The 16762-nt window shown below is 54.7% G+C and overlaps 1 protein-coding gene across 1 annotated transcript; it reads right to left on the bottom strand.

The window, feature by feature from the left end:
* Nucleotides 1–201: 201 nt before the first annotated feature.
* Nucleotides 202–16670, bottom strand: ITGB4 (integrin, beta 4; the record flags this gene model as incomplete). The annotated part of the gene is made up of 26 exons (XM_008938920.1): nucleotides 202–344; nucleotides 938–1054; nucleotides 1500–1664; nucleotides 2122–2277; nucleotides 2556–2744; nucleotides 3401–3550; nucleotides 5135–5296; nucleotides 6218–6418; nucleotides 7458–7589; nucleotides 7792–7974; nucleotides 8468–8605; nucleotides 8826–9006; nucleotides 9386–9546; nucleotides 10374–10578; nucleotides 10929–11077; nucleotides 11651–11830; nucleotides 11912–12060; nucleotides 12220–12243; nucleotides 12838–12896; nucleotides 13330–13433; nucleotides 13974–14162; nucleotides 14609–14642; nucleotides 14967–15073; nucleotides 15563–15682; nucleotides 15766–15892; nucleotides 16572–16670. Coding segments are annotated over 26 exons (3624 nt in total), but the record flags the coding sequence as incomplete, so codon positions are not given.
* Between the last annotated feature and the right edge of the window lie 92 nt (nucleotides 16671–16762).

The raw sequence follows: 16762 nt of genomic DNA on the forward strand, positions 1-16762 counted from the left end.
GATGACCCAACTGTGCCAGAGCTTGGAGTGTGCTGGGCTCCAGAGGAGAGGTCCAGAGCTTGACGTGCCATGGAGGGTCTCTTCCCACAGAAGGAGCTGCCCAGGCACCACAGCAGCATCTGGATGGAGCACCCTTGGATAGTTCCACAAAGTCCTGCCATCTGAACACAAATGTCCCACTGGTGGGTAGCCTGTCCTGCCTCAGGCCTCGTAGAACTGCCTCTCCATCTGTTTGGTGAGAGTCCCACTGGACATCACGGTCCGGCTCACAAACTCTTTGGTGACTTGTTTGGTGAGGGTGCTGCTGGCGCTCTCCACTCGCTGGGTTGTCATCAGCATGCCATCTGCAACGAGGAGCTCCGTAGTCAGGACACCATGCTAAGTACAGGGTCACAGGGAGTAGGATCTGCTCTACCTGATGGGGTTTCTTATTAAATACTACTTTCACTGATGGAAGACGTCTCCAGATCAAGTGATTCAGTACTTTGCTACATCAGTCAGTAAGATGGATCACCTAACAGCTCCTAAACTCTGTGTTGCAATGTGAACTCAGGAGTCCATGAACTCAGGTGGGAAAGCATGGGGCAACTACACTGTTCCACTTAAAGATGATCATCACACTTTACTTCTTCCTGCTCTAAAGAGATTTAACCTTGCAGGAAGATCTATGATTTGGTCCCTCCTGATGGTCCTGGGGGACTTGGAAAACTCAACATTCCCTCTGTTACTGGGCAGCACATGGGAAAATGTCTGAAGCTGCCTCTGGGGCAGAGGAGTGACATGGTGTAAGGAAGGGTTTGGTCCTCTTCATCAGTCCTTCCTGATGGACCCTCCCTCCCTGCCATTGAGACTTTAATTAAAAGCACCCTCAGGCCTTTGGACAACCAGGTTTATGCTTTGCTTTCTGAAGGTTTCAAAGCAGACAGCAAGCCCCTACCTATGAAGTGGGGATCCAGAGAGGAATGGCTGATGCTGGTTTTGGTGGTGTATTCAGTGGGGAAGTTGTACACTTCCTCTCTCATGTACTGCTGTCCTCCAAACTGGGAGAAAGTGCCTGGGAGGAAGGAAAAGGGATGAGTCAGACAGGAAATGACAAAGAGCTTCCAAGACCTCAACTCTGCACAGTGAGCACCAACAGTCAGCTCAGGAGGTTTTTCTTGCTGACATCAGAGCCAGGTTTAAGAGGAACTTGGAGGACTGGGAAGGCCTTATACCTGTGCAGTCTAAGAAGCTGCCTCCAGGTAAGTACAACCAGGTGCAGGACAGAACTTTCATAATCTATTAAACACTGGCAGGTTCTTGCAATCCTCCCTCACTCAGTGCATCAGGACTGGGACAGTGCTCATGAGGCACAGCATTGTCTCCATGGAAGACAATATCTCCATGTCTTTCATGGAAAATGGAGTTACCAAAAGAGCTAGAATGGGACTCCAGGAGTTGTGATCCCTGTGCTGAGAGGTTTCTTATCTTTGTACCTCCACAAAGGCATGGTACTGTACCTCCATCCTGAGATTCGATGGTGATGATGCCTTCTCTCTCTGGCCCAAAGCCTTGCGTGGTCTTGGCTTGCACTTTGAACTTGTATGGGACATTCTCGCTCAGTTGGGGCACAGTGAGTGTAGTTTCTGGATTGTCTCCTTCGACATAGATATTCCTGGGCTCCCCTAATCCACACAGACATACCAGCGGTGAAGACAGACAGGAGTGGCAGTCTCTCCAAACACCCCCTCCCAAATCTGGCTTCTGTCTTGGCTTTCCCTAAGCTTTATGCCACCCATGGACTGTATGATTGCACCCAGTTCAACTAAGGGTTAAGAAATTCTATTTTATTACAACTGTGATCCTCAACAAACGACCTCCACTGGGTTTAGACTGTAATAAGCTATAGCTCCTTCTTCCCACCACATTTTTTATACCAGACCATGCAATGACACAAAGCATCAGGGTCCAGCAGCTCCCTGGCCTAGAATCAGCCTCATGTCCCCGCTTCGTCTGCACCAGTGCAAGCACCAATGAGAACTTTGTTTCTGGTCCCAGCAAAAATGCAACAAGTTTTTGGCTTTGCTGGAGGTACCTTGTGTTCTATGTAGGGAACTAGGCTTCCACAGCCTGATACTGTACCTCCTCCATGAAGCATCTCACAGGTGACCATGTAGCCCAAGATGGACCCATTGGGCTTGCGGGGTCTCTCCCAGCTGAGCTGCAAGGAGTCAGGGCTGAGGGCAGTGAAAACCAGTGGTCCAGGAGCACTGGGTGTGCTCAGTGTGAAGGGTGAACCTGCAGGAGCACGAGCAGGAGGGGTGAGTATCATAGAAGGTGGTGAGGAGCAGCCTGGGAGAGATCTGCACACAGCAGTTATGAAATGAGCTGGAAGGTCTCAGCTTATCTAGACAGCTAGTGGAAGGTGAGTGCCTGGGGAAGAAGGTCCTATTCTGAATGAAAGGAAGGAAAGGACAGCTCAGGGTGTGGTAAGGGGAGGGAAAACAGCAGGGCCATGTCACTGTAGACACCAGTAGAGACATCAGCACCACCCTTCTGTGCCCCATCCACCTCACCTGGCACAGGACTGAGAGGGCTCTGCGGGTCCACCTGGGACTCTATGGTGATGACTCCTTCCCTCTCAGGGCCCCAGCCTTCCTCACTCTGCGCCTTCACCTTGAAGATGTAGGAGTGGTTGGGCAGCAGGTCCTCTACCACCACCGAGTTCTGGCTGGGGTTGGGGATGGTGAGTCGGTGCACCTCTCCTGGGACACACAGGGAAGGACAATGTCAGCGTGGCATTGCTGCCACACGGACCGAGCCATAGCTGTTGCCTGAACTCTGTCTCAAATGAGCTGCCTGGAAAAGTCATCCGGACTCCATCCCACCCACCTCCATCACACCTTGCCACTAACAACTGGTAGTGCAGGACAAGATGTTGTTCCAAAAAAAAGCTTGGGACAAACAACAGGTTTTTGAAAACTGAAGGATTTTCAGCCAAAGGGAATTACATTTTCACTGGCACTGCCCCAAGTTTCACGTAAACATAAGAGATTTTCATTCCAATCCTTCCTTCAAATCCAATGTGATTAAAAAGCCTTCAACTAAGATGTTTGGGCTGGTGGAGAATGAGTTTTTGGAGAAGTGACTCCACAAGCAACCTCAAGAATTGTCCCCCCAGCATAAATGGGAAATGAGAGCTGTAGGGTAGCTGAGACATTTCCTCAAGGCTACACAAAAAGTAGAGTTGGGACCAGTCCCTGAATCCCAGAGTGGATAAGGCTGGAAGAGACCTCTGGAGGTCACCTGGTCCAACCCCTCCTTGCTCAAGCGGGGTCACCCAGAGTCAGTTGCCCAGGAGAAGAACCGGAGCAGACTCTCCAGCACCAAGAACTCGCACCCCCCGCTGCTGTTCACTGACCTCCATTGAGGAGCTGGTACTGCACGCTGTAGCCCTGCACCTCCTTCTCACAGTGTGGCTCCTGCCAGCTCACCTTCAGGGAGGTGGGTCCCAGGGCAGAGAACACCAGGCGCGTCGGGGTGTCGGGCACACCCAGCGGCAGCCTAGAGTCTGAGGCAAAAAGGGAACATCAGGGTGGAGATTTGGGGTTTGGGGGCTAAGAGGGCTGGGGGAGAGGAGGGAGTGGCATGGGCAAGCGTGGGATGGTCCCGATGGTCTGGTGAGAACGTGGCAAGATGTCATCTCTGCAAGTTGGCACCATCAAGAGAGGGGACTCACAGGCTCTGCACACCTACAGTGACATCCCATGGCCTTGGGCTGCCAACCTTGGGTGGAACAAGTTTCTACCTCATGCTACTGTGGTAGAGAGACCAAAGCAGGGGCTGGGTGACGTGTATGGCTATCCTTGCTCATCCTGAAGCACCCTGTCCAGTGTGACGGAAGCTTCACAGACATCTTCAGATATAGCTCAGTTAGGGCTGTCCCTACCCTATACTAAAGCAGCCCAACACCTCCAGGGGCTGCTCAAGGGGATGGGGGCAGCTGGAACCAGGACCAGGTGCTCTGGCTTCCCCCCAACTCAACCCACTGGGACACAAGGTTGATGGTAAGCTCAGCAGCCTCCCAGGTGGCACTCAGGGACTGAAGTCCCTCATTGACATGGGCTTTGGCCAGGGTGCTTGCAGAGCAACATCTCATATGGAGCACACGTTCTCCCCAGGAGTTCTCCAAGGGCCTGTGGGGTAAGACTAAGAAGAACAAACTTGTTAGGAACAAGGAGGACAGAGACAATGAGCTGATCAACTCATTAGAGCACGGTGGCAGTGGTGGTGAGTGTTAATCAGCCCAGATGGGTTGAAACACAGCTGAAGTCACCTGCAAATGGAAAGGTGGTGTGATGGAGGCACAGGCCGGGTCAGGAGGAAGATCAGTGAGGCACACAGCAAGCCATGGAGAGAGGGTTTGGAGCCAGCAGTGGATGGCAACAGCCCATGGATGGCCGGTGGCTTGGCTGTTATGGGATGCGTGGCTGGGAGGAGACACTGGACAAAGCTGTACCTATGTACTTGCAAATCCCTGCGGACCCATCAGTCATGATTATAGAGTCCCGAAAGCCAGTGCTGGGGTAGTAACCCTTCACCTTTGCCCTGCTCCTGAAACCCACATGCCGTGGGATTGTCCTCCCAGCATCTTCACGGATGGGAGGGAGGAATCTCCCTGGGTAATCTACAGAAGCGGTGCAAGAGAAAGAGAAAAACACCATTGGAGACTTCAGAGCAGGATCAGCCAGGTGCTGGCTCCTGCAGAGATGGCTTCCAGGCTCAGATCTGAAAAGCCCTTTAACAGCCTTCTGTCAGCACCAGCTGATGCACATACATAGAACTGAAAGACAACCATGTAGAGTAAGAAGAGACACATGTTCTTCCCAGAGTGCCTCATGGGGTAAGGATAAGGATGTAGACCCCTTTCCCAGCACTCTCATGTGAAGGAGGAGAATCCTTCCTGGGTTCTGGGAGCAGTGGCCTTAGCAAAGCACCTATATGTCTACAGTGAGGACATGACCTTCCAGATCTCTTGTGCATGGGCCCCCTCAGCTGTGAACAGTCCTCACCCCAACAGGGCTTGCAGGGCACAAGTCCGAAGATAGTCATGAGGGTGGAGGGGAAGAACAGCTCCCATCACCATGGTACTCACCATGCCCCATCAGCATCGTAGAGTAGTCTCTTGTCAGTGAGGAGCTCCCCATCACCCTGTGCTCCTGCTGCAAGTGGTGGTAGCTGGTGTTCGTTGTCCTGGTCAGTGTGCCGCTGCCACTGCCAGGGAAGGAAAAGTCCACCCGGCCATTCAGCAAGTGCTCTGTGAAAGAGGGAACACCATGAGGAACGTGGCTGTGGACAGGGCTGCTGCTCCAGTTTCCATGGGGAGGAAGGAGCAGGAGGCATCATGGTGCACGCTGCCGTGGCTGCATCCCAGCTTCAGCTACTCTAGAAGGTTGTGCTGGAGCGCTACATCTAGAACAAGCCACAATCACCAACATGATGCTACAGAAACAAACATGTAGTCGGAGACTTTGCCCTACACTCAACACCAGAGACACCTGTGGTGCCCAAGGTAACTCCAGACCTCGGCCTCGCTGGGGCACTGCCTTGTGGTTCTCACCATGTTCTCTCACATCTCTCCTCTTAGACGCAAGCACAGGTTTATAATTTGAGATTAAAAAAAGAAGGTGGAAGATGAAAAATAGCCCTTTATGGAGGTGGTTTCTCCAAATCTCACTCTGGATCCCATCTCAGCTGAATCTGAAAAGCAAACTCTGCTCCATTGTTCTGGTCCTTGACAAACCCCCATCCCTCCCCAGCAGGCCATGAGAGATCAGCTACCCATGAGAGAACAGTTTCTGTTTAACAGTCCAGCAGATCTGCTCCAGAAGCTCAGAACACTTAACTAAGGTGAGGAACCACCCTTGGAGGTGACACTTTGCCGGTATCATCTGACTTTGCTTCTGCCTTGAAGGTCCAGCCTTTTGTAGAAGCAACTTGCTAGCAGGCTCCCAAGTCCATGCCGAGATGGGGGTTACCTTGACACTCTTGTGGGCAGACACACGAGGACAAGGTTTTGAAGCAGACTACAGCACATGAACGGTGCATCACGCCACGAGGAGGATGGGCACACAAGGGGAGGGAGGGGACAAGTGCTGGGGCAGACCCAGCCGCCGGCCCCTGGGGCTCAGAGCAGGAGGAGACAGGACACTCGGTGCGGAACGGAGCCATCCTTCACCTGCTTGGGGCCGGGGCGTCCCGCTCCTCCTCAGGCTGCCAGTAGCCACGTCGCCGTCCTCCTCGTGGAGGAGACCCTCGGTGTCCGAGGAGAAGCGGCTGCTGCCAGAGAGGCGGGGAATGGTTTCAGGTGGAAGCCTCCAGGTGATGCGGCGGAGATCCAAGTCTTCTCCCAGCAACTGCACATGTTTCCACCTGGAGCCTTTTGGGACAACGCAAGCACTGGTGTCGGCATGATCTACAGGGGACAGAGCAGGCTACCCACCAACACCTTCGTGCTGCTTGCTGGGGAGGGAAAGGGGCAGGCACCGGTGGGAATGACTCTCGTTCACAGCCCGTCTCGCCAAGTGTTGGCTGATGAGTTCAGGCGGTGCAACCATCGTGTGACTGGTAGATTGAGGATGGTGGGCATGTGACATGCGTGGGGTTCCTCAGCCCCAGGGCTGTTTTCCAGCCCTGTGTCCATCATGACAAAAGGTGAGAGTCAAAGTCCCACCACATGCCTGTTCCTGTCACGAAGAATCTGCGACAATTGTCCACTGTTCAGGAGAGTTTTCCTCACTCCTTGATGTGTACACGGGATGGTTGGTCTCTCGGTGTTCCCATTACCTTGCTCTCTGAAAGGACCAAGGACTTGCTCCTGGATCCCAGGCCCTGGAGAATGACCCCAGGGAAGACCCTCCAGATCCTACTGACAAGCCTCATCATTTCACTCATGGCCCATCTTCCCCTTGCGGTCCCAGTACAGGACAAGGGAGCCAGCCTCATTCAGAGAGTGAGGGGATGGAGGAAGAGAAGCCAGTGCCTTCCCAGCTCTTGGTGAATCCTTCCTGTTGGCTTGGCCAACAGGCTTGAGTCCCTGAGCATCCAAGGGACTCAGAGGCCTGTGGCTTGCCAGTGCTTGTTGGCTGACAGTAACTCTTACGGATCGGCCAAATGGCAACAGGAAGGGAAGATGAGCAGGAAGGGCCATGAAAAGCTCCTCTCTCACTCCACGCTGAGATTTCTCTTTGCCTCATGGCTGGGACAAGGAGACGCTGGTCTTGTTTACACTGTGACTAGTCAAGTGTTCCCATGCATGCAGCTACTGTGCTTCAGAAAGGCTGAGCTCCACCATCTCCATGACTTGGTTCTCCCCATCTCCGTGAGGAGGAGAGGAGGAGTGAAAGCTCATTGCTGAAAGCTGCTGTTAAGGAAAACGAACGTTAAAAATGACCTTTGCAAAACTCAGAGCAACGTACCCGAATCATCGGAGACACTGGGGCGCTTGCTGCCGGCTGGAGAGCGAAGCACATCTGCACTGTACATCAGGTAGCTGTCGTAGTCCTCGCCTCCCTCTGCATCAATGATGGGGACGTCAGGGATGATGGGGACTGGGGGAGAGGTGGAAAGTGCCATTAGACAAGCGGCTTAAAACCAGACAGGCCTCCCATGCTCAGACTGGCGTGCAGCATTCCCCAGCGTGGCTGGTGCAGCAGAGCGAGCAGGATGTGGAGGCAGCTGGGGTGATGGGGAGCACTCCCCAGCACTGCTACTGGTCCCTGTGCTCCCCACCCAGGCAGGGCAGTAACTCACTGGACATCGGGCGCTTGGGTTGTGTAGCAAGGTTGATGGTGGCTTCTCGCTCAGGTCCCCAGCCAGCACTATTTCTGGCCTTCACCATGTAGCGATAGGGTTGGGATTCCCTCAGGTTTTCTATCAGCACCATGCGCTTCTTTGGGTCTTCAACCAGCACCTTCTTCATTGGGCCAATAGGCACTACAAAGAAAGGTATGCCTATCACCCATGAGGTCAGGAGACACAGAAGACCACACAGCATCCCAGCCGTGTCAGGGCACAGCCTGGCTCTGGGACAATGTGCAGCAGCTATTTGGGCTGCTCACGACAAACGTGACATCATCTCTGGGAAATTCCCAAACTGAATGCTGAAGCCAAGCCACAGCATAGGTCTTGTGTTGCTGGTGTGTCACCAAACAGCATCTTTCTGGCACCCAGCCCTAGGTTCAGACCCATGAATGAAGTTTTTATGATGAAAACCAACACAAAACTCTGTGGAAGTGAATAGGAACTGAAAGTGCTCTGGGCTTTGCAGAATTAAATCCTCAGTGGTGATTTTTCTGTACTCCTTCCATCAAGAAGTGACCTTTCCATATCCCAATTTTCACAAGAAACGATCTTGGAACCATTCTGGTTCTGCTGCTGCTTGGGACCTCAGCCTGGCTGGACTGCTCCAGTCAGAGTGAGCTCTCACCGTTATCCTCGTTGACGAGTCCATAACTGACTTCATAAGCTGTGATCTCCCCGTTGGTTTCTGCAGGCTCGGCCCAGCTCAGCTGTGTCACCGTGGAAGACACGACGTTGAAAGCCAAGCGCCCGGGCTCGCTGGGGACTAGACAGGCAGGAGCAAAGGGGGCAGGTTACTGTGAGTCAGGAGATAACACCCGTCGATGCCCAGAGCTCCCCAGATCACAGCTGGGTCACAGTGGGAGCTGCTTGGTGCTGGTTCTCAAGACCATCAGGAGTTCAGGGCTGGAGCCCTCACCCCATACCAGGTGCACAGGCACCAACTTGCTCCGGGACGGTGGGAGGCAAAGTGCAGAGTTGCTCACCATCCTCAAGCGTGCGGCAGTGGATAATGTCGGAGTACGCTCCTTCACCCATGGTGTTGTAGGCACAGACTTGCATCTCGTAGTCACAGTAGGGGTAGAGGTTACTCAGCTCTGCTGATGGTGTTTTGACATCAATGAGATGGGCTTCTGACTCGGGGTTCCCTTGGATCCAATATTTTACCTGGCAAAGCAAAAGCAAGTCACAATTCCTTCAGATGCTCACCAAAATGGGTGAGAAATGCCCCGTCTCTTATTTGATCTGCTCTGGGAAAGCCAGGGTGTTGGGCCATTCCTCTGAAACGGGAGGCCAGAACAGTCTGGGTGGTTCCTGTTAAGTGATGGAAAGAGAGATGAACCCACCAGGAATCTTTCCTGCAAATCCCATATCCACCCAGCAATGGTCTCTCAAGGATGGAGCGGGCCAGAAGGGGTGAGCTTGCTCCCTTCTTTGGGCATCTTCTCCCCATTCCTTCAGCATAGATGACTGCATGTGAAACATCTGCAGGATGGGACCCACACCCCACCCTGGGATCCACTCACCCTACTTGTACCCCACTCACCTTGTACCCCAGAGGTTTTCCAGGTGGAGGAAACCAGCTGAAGTGGATTTCTCTGGAGCTGAGAGCGCGGGCATTGGGATTGAGTGGTGCACTCAGGCGGCCTTTGGGGGACTGGGAGACCTGGCTCATGCCGGTCATCGAGGGGACACCATCCACCACCTCTGCAGACATGAGGAAGAAAGGTCACATCAGTGCTAGTCCCCCACGTGGAAGGGAAAGAAGGAAGATTGCCTCTGCCCAGCACTGCCCCACCATCCTGAGTGAGCCTCTCAAGGCATTTCTGGGGGGCCAAGCCCCCAAAGTCCAGCCAAGAGCTCTGTGGAGACTCTCCGATGCCAGTGCCTGTGCCTGAAATGATTCTGATTGGTCCAGTGACAAGGGACTTTATTGTATCCCCAGTGGTCATGACCAGTACTGTAATAAATACCTTTATGTTACCAACCCACTTGATGACAACTCTTACGGTTTTGCCTCTCCAGCCACAGAAACCACCAAGTGCAGCTCATGGCAAGTAATAAAATCATAGAATGGTTTGGGCTGGAAGGGAACCTAAATCTAGTTGCAGCCACTGTGCCATGGGCAAGGACACCCGCCACTAAATGCCTAAAGCCCATCCAGCCTGGCCTTGAACACTTCCAGGAAAGGGATATCCACAAATCCCCAAGGACAAGGAATGAAGAATCCTCTCTGTTTCCCTTTACGAGCATCCGTCTTCTTCCCGGCCACTGTCTATGCCCACCAATGCCTCTAGAGGGAGACCCAAATCTACGAGCATCCGTCTTCTTCCCGGCCACTGTCTATGCCCACCAATGCCTCTAGAGGGAGACCCAAATCTACTATTCGGAGCTGGAGGAGTCTCCTCCCTGCCCCTTTTCGGGTGAGGAGCAGGGCTGGAGCTCTGTACTGGACCTCGAGGTGCGCTGGTCCACTGTGGAAGTCCCACCACTCCACTGCTGGACCACCCTAGGACCTGGCTGTCAGCTCCTACCTGGGTCGGCAATGGTCACCGTGGTCTGGGGGTACCGGCCAATCTGGGCGCCGTACTTGGGGTGCAGGAGGTCGATGGCAAACTGCTTGAGCTGGCAGTTGTGTAGGAGGGTATCTATTTCAGTCAGCTCCAGCAAGGGGACCTGCACCTCCTTCCGGGTCTCCCCAGGCTGGAAGACCAGGTCACCCTCTGTGAAGATGTAGTCCTGGAGGAGGAGGAAGAAGTACGTGATTATAGCCCACAGCACCCAGGAGAAGGCTCCCGGAGAGCTTCCCCTCAGGCCCCAGTGAATCCCCATTTGCCTCCCAGTGCCCACAGTGCAGGGGCAGCTGGCACACTCTGCCACAGCCACAGGCAGCCTCTCAGCTCCCTGAGGCACAGGGAGCAAGCGATGGAGGGGATGTCTGCCACGTTTTAACACCAAGCCTTGGGTCTCCCCTCTCCCAGTCACACCCCTTTGAGCCTGACCAGTGCTCTCCTGCAGCCCCGGGGTCGGCTCCTTCCCAGCCCTCTGTGCCCACTCATTCCTGCCAGGGTCAGGAGCATCACCCTTACCCTGCCGTTCTTGGCGGTCAGGTCCCGGGTCCTGTAGGTGACTTGGGATTTCCCGTTGTCTATGATCTCCCGCAGGACAGGGATCTTGGCCAGCTTATCAAAGCGGCTGTGGGAATAGGCTGGCTGCAAGAAGGTGATGAGGCTGCTGGCTGGAAGGGGCAGGACAGAAGGAATGTGTAGAGCAAACACATGAAGAATCACATTGCAAAGACACAGATGTCTTCCTTGAACAAGGCTCCTTATCACCCATGGGTGTGAACCGTGGGAGAAATATTACTGCCTGGGCTGGAGACTTTGCCACTGCTGACTCGTGCTCCCTGCTCAGAACCACCAGGTGGGGATTAGAAGCCAACTGCTGGGGACATTGCCCTGCCACCAGCACAGCATTACATCAAAGAGGTTTTACTTGAGCTAACTAGAGCAGCAGAGGCATATGGCCAACTCTTGATCTGCTGTGGAGTTGGTAGCATGTAAACTTGGGCTGGTCAAATGTTTGGGTCTCTGTCACCAGGGATGACCACCTTGATTTGGATACTTTAAAAGATGCTCTAGTTTAGACCCAGGTGTCTTAAGATAGGAGTTACCAAGCAAGTCTCTAGTCTGTGATCTGGGAGAGCTCAGATACACAGGCTGCACCTTCCTTAGGAACCACGTGAGTCCATCTGGACATGGGACAGTCAAACAAACACCTTCCATCTCATGCCACTGTTACAGCCCTTCACCTTGTTCTTTGATGATGGTGATGTTGACAAGCTTGCGTCCAATCTCTGCGATGCCAGTGGGGACATCAATGGCCTCCACCTGCAGCTGCTTCTCATCATCATCATCGTCCCTGATGAAGAGTGGGACACGGACATCGACCAGCTCCACAGCCTCTTGGAACTCCACCATCCCGTGAGCATCTGGGGAAGGGGCCGTGATGAGATGTGGCCATGGTGCCTGCCCTGCCCAACCAGGAGGCAGCACTTGGCTCTGCTCCCTACCTTGGTCTGAGGTCACCGTGTAATAACCCGGTGAAACCTTCAGGTCATTGAAAGCCTCGTGGGAAACGTGCTTTTCCACCACTTTGATGATCTCTGACTTGGCTGAGCGAGGGGCAGTGAGCACTGTGTCCACAATTGTGTGGTCCTGCCTGTGACCGGGGGGAAGAGAAAGCTGGGTAAGAGCTGAGGCCAGGCTGGCTCATCATACACAGCAGCTGGAAGGGCTAGTGAGCGTGGGGGGCATCCAGCCACCCCACACGCGTGCGTACGGAGACACAGCACAAGGGAGGGCTGTGAGTTCCTCCTACCTTTTCCCAGAATTGGGCTGTAACCTGAGGGTGAAAAAAAAAAAAAAAAAATCAGTGAGTAATGCACTTGAGGAGACACAGTTCTGCATGAATCATGGTGCTGTGCAGGTCTGAGCTGCAGCAGCTGCCCTGCGGGTGCCACCCATCCTCCTGCAGAGCCCGTGGCCCCATCACATGTTCCCTCCTGCCTGGCCGCTCCCTCCAGCCCTGGCTTTCCCAATACAATGAAGAACATGCCCACAGGGGAGATAACATCTAGTCAGAGGTGTGGAGAGGGAGCAGCACTCCCTGCTGAGTGGCAGCATCCCCAGACTCTTCCACCCTGCACCCGGCACTCCTAACTTTGCACAGGGCTGAAACTTTTGAAGTCAGTGGGAATTCTCCCATTGAGCACCATGGGAAAAGCCAGATGCAGCTGAGATCACCTGCAGAGCTGGGTGGGCTCTGCTCTATGGCTCTGGGTGGGTGAAGACCCTCACTGGTCTTGTGCTCAGTGTCTCACAGACCACAGTCCCTCCTGGCATCCAGAATTTACACCCCAGCCCCCTGCTCCCCTCCCTCATCAGCAGGGCCCTGAGGAACCCTGCTCTGCAGGAGGTCTCTCCCCCACAGACTCACCTGAACTTGGTCTGCTGGAGCTTGTGGCAGCCAGGGATGTGCTTGAAAACGTCGTTCAGCTGCAAGGAGGAAGAGGGACTTCCATGACACACCTTTTGCTGAACAGGGACATGTTCAGCAAGCAGCAAACACCAGAGCCCTCTGAAGACCCCCAGGTCCTCCCCCCTCACCCTGTCACACCAGGCAGAGACCTCCACATGTTTTGGCCCCAGGACATGGCAAGAGACTGTGAACTGAAGCCAAACAGGAGCTTCAAGCCACATGCCCCAAACTAAACCTCAAATCTCATCACTGTGACACTTCAATAATTCTCACAACTGCGACCTTAAAACCTGTGCTTTCTGCCAGAAAAAGGACAAACGGCCTGTTCCTTTCAAGAGCTGTCTGGGTTCCCAGGGAAGGGGCTCTCTCCCTTCCCCAGCATCGCAGACACCCCCTCAGCGTGGCTGACCCCCAGTGCCACCCCAAGCCCCCCCGTGCCCGGGCTCGTACGTTCTCCTCCACTTCCTTGCGCAGCTGCTCGCACTCCCGGGTCTCCGGCTTCACCAGGTTCTGCGTGAACAGCCGGGTCAGCCGCAGGGACAGCCCGTAGGGAACTGGAAAGAGAAATTCCCCAGTCACACTCCCTCCTTCCTGGTCAGAGAAGTAACACAGCCAAAAGCTGGAAGCACGCGGACACGTATGATACTCGATGTCCAGATCCTGTACCACCAGCAACCAAACTCTATAGCACCAGCAGAAAAAACCTTGCAAGAACTGGAGGGCTAACTGGGAAGCTCTTGACCAGACCCAGAAAAGGAACCAGTGTCCAGTGTTGGCTCTGGACTGATGTGGCAGTGAAGAAGGCTGGGTCACTGAGTGAAGGACACTGTGACACATGCAGGGCACATCTACCATGAAGCCAGGCTGTCAGGAGGTCCCCAAGGCTACCATCTGTCCTGCTTCAGGGCTGGACACAGGAATGTGCTGGTCAGCTTCTCCAAGGATGGAAGCAGACAAAAAAACAACCCCCCTTGCAATTTGGCTTAGAGGTATCACGATGGCTGCTGGAGCTGGTGGCCACCATCAAGGGTTCGTGTCCTTTATGGCACCTGCAGTATCTCCTCTACACCCTGTTCCTCAGACATGGCACTCACCGAGATCTTTGGGGTTGGAAGCAGCGAGGGAGGTGAAGTCCTGCTTGTGAACATTGTTGTTGATCTTCCAGCGAACTGTGTCCCGACCCTTGAGGGACCCACTGCGGATCATGGGAGTGTCCAGGTGGTCGGAGGACATGAGGCTGTGGCGAAGCATGTAGTGGTCCTCCTTGAAGCCAACAGTGCGACCTGCAGAGACAGAGGCAGGGTCAGAGCGTGGGCAGACTGGGACAACACGAGCCATCAGCTTTCCAACACTGGAGGCTGTTCTGGGGAATCTTCAGGGCTACCACCATGCAAAGGGTGGTAGGGTGTCAGGAGTGGAGTGGGGTAGAGAGGGCGAGGCATGCCCGTGTCTGGGGAGAGCACATCACACCAGCCAAACATTACAAGGGACCGTGGTCGGGGAAGAGCCAGCAGCAGGACTCCCAGTAGGGCACACCAGGAGAAGCAATGGAGCAGCAACTCCAGGGCTCCTTGGCTCAGGCTCTCTGCTAGGAGCTTTACCTTGATCTACCTCCCCAGCTCAGAGAGGAGGAGGAGGAAGCAGCCAGACATTTACCCCAGCACCCCCCACAACATGGGAAGGCAGCAAACTCCCCCAATCCCTCTCCCCCACGTCCCACGGGCCGTACCTCGTGCACAGCAGGGAAGCAGGGCCAGGCAAGCCTAGAAAACAAACGGCCAAAGACTCCATCACTTTGCAGCCAGGGCAAACCCCTCCATGTCTGCAGCTGGGGGGATTTGCATCAGCAGGGGTGGGTGAGCAGAGGATGGGTGGGGCTCTGGAAGCTGATTTTAGCCAAATATCTCTTCAGTAGGGGAAATCCCACCACGACTTTGGTCAGTAACAGCAGAGGTGCTGGATACCACTGAGACCCAGCCCTTGCCAATCTGGGCATACTGGAGGCTGGGTGGATTCTGGGAATTGGTCATGTTCTTGGCCTTTGTCTGGTCCTCCTCTGGGCTGGGGCAGCCAGCTGAGGCACTCACCTTGCAGCAGGCGCAGAACTTCCAGCAGAGCAGCAGCAGCAGCCCCAGGAGCAGGATGAGGAAGATGAGCAGCGGGATGAGCCAGAGGAAGCTCCCCGGTGGGCACTCTGCAAGTGACAGCAACGTCACTGCTGGACATCAGCTCCTGCATGGGGTGTGCTGGGAGGGACTGGGGGCACAGGGGCAGAGGGGAAAGGCTGGACCACAGCTCTGAGAGGGACAGAGCAGCCCAGTTAAGCTTGGGAACTTTCCTCTTTGTGCTCACAATGAAAAGAGCTGTTCAGGGAGAATTATCGCACCTCTCTGCTCACATCCAGCCACCCCAAGGGGCTATTTAGCACCTCGTGTCATTCTCTGCCCGTGCCAGCAGTGAAGGCCTGACCTCTGAAGGTGCTGGGCCCTGAGGGTACTACACTCCACTCCTTGCAGTTCATGTGACAACCAATGTCACCCACCCCGTCATGCAGGAAGGTGGCCAAGGATGTACCCACAGCTAACCCTGCCCAGGGGCACAGCAAAGGGACAAAGTGGGGAGCAGATGGGCTGTTGATCCACACCGTGGGCTGGACATCCCACCCTGCCAGGTCCCTGCTCACCTCTTTTCTTCTGCACGTTGACAGTGGTGTTGGGGAGGACAGTGGGGTCTCCCTCCAGGGTGTAGTGGTATGTGCAGTCATCATCCTCATCCTGGAAGGAGCAGTACTCACTGGCCTCCTCTGCAGGGAGAGGGACACGGTTGCAAAGTCATCAGGCTTTACAGACTATGCGTCTCCGCCCCCAGCTCCGCTTGTCCCGGTACCTTTCTTCAGCTCTTCCACCATCTGGATCTGGAGGTGGCACGCGCTGCAGTTCCCCTTCGTGCTGCCCGTTCCCCAGGCCTGGCAGCGAACGCAGTCCCGGATGCTCTCGCACACGGCCTGGAAGCCCTGGGCAGGGAGGCAAGGTGGGATGGTCAGGAGACAGCCCGGGGCGAGCGAGGAGGACATCATCTCCAAAGGCAGAGCTGGAGAGGCAGCACGGTGTCCTCTGCCCAGCACCAGGGCAAGGTCAGGAAAAGGAATCACAGGGAACAGCAGCTAATGAAGGACTTATAAACCCAGGAGCTCAGCTGGATCCAAAATCTCAGACCAACAGCCTGCATTTGGGCAGTGATTAGATCTTCTCCAAGGGTTTTAGGTGGCCTTTCTGAAATATGACCAAGCCAGCTCTCTCTGCTCCCACTGTGGAATTAACCATGTTTGTTTGTGGGGAAACTGAGGCATCAGACTGAGATTTTTTTTTTCTAGTCTTGAGGCAAATCAGAACAAGCCAGGAGCTGAGCCTCAAATCTCTGTCCTTCACCAACGTGCAGAAAAATGCAGATAGATATTCTGCTGGTGAACTTGAGGTCAAAGAGAGCCCACGGCTGCAAAGCAGCCAGTCGCAAAACCAGCCGGTAGCAGACCCTTTCTGGCTGCCAAAGGCAGGACGGGTGAGTCCACCCCCAGCTCAGGATTTTGCTCCTGGCAGAGGTGTGCCTTCACCTCCGCTTCGCTTTCCCTCCTCAGCGGCTCTGCATGGGAAGGAGAAGTGATGACTGCGGGGGGACCTCAGGCTGAGCCTCACCAGGGAGTAGCTGATCTCGCAGGTGGAGCTGGTGTACAGCGAAGCCTTGTCACAGACGCATCTGCCGCACTCGCACCTCCCGTGGTTGTTGCAAATGCCCTGGCAGGGGGGAGGTGAGAGGCTCCGTAAGCACCCGCGGACAGCGCCGCCACGCCGGGGGTGGGCAGAGCTCCCCGCAGCTTCGGGGGGCT

Source organism: Merops nubicus, unplaced genomic scaffold (genome assembly GCF_000691845.1).
Source record: "Merops nubicus isolate BGI_N331 unplaced genomic scaffold, ASM69184v1 scaffold35024, whole genome shotgun sequence".
NCBI lineage: Eukaryota > Metazoa > Chordata > Aves > Coraciiformes > Meropidae > Merops > Merops nubicus.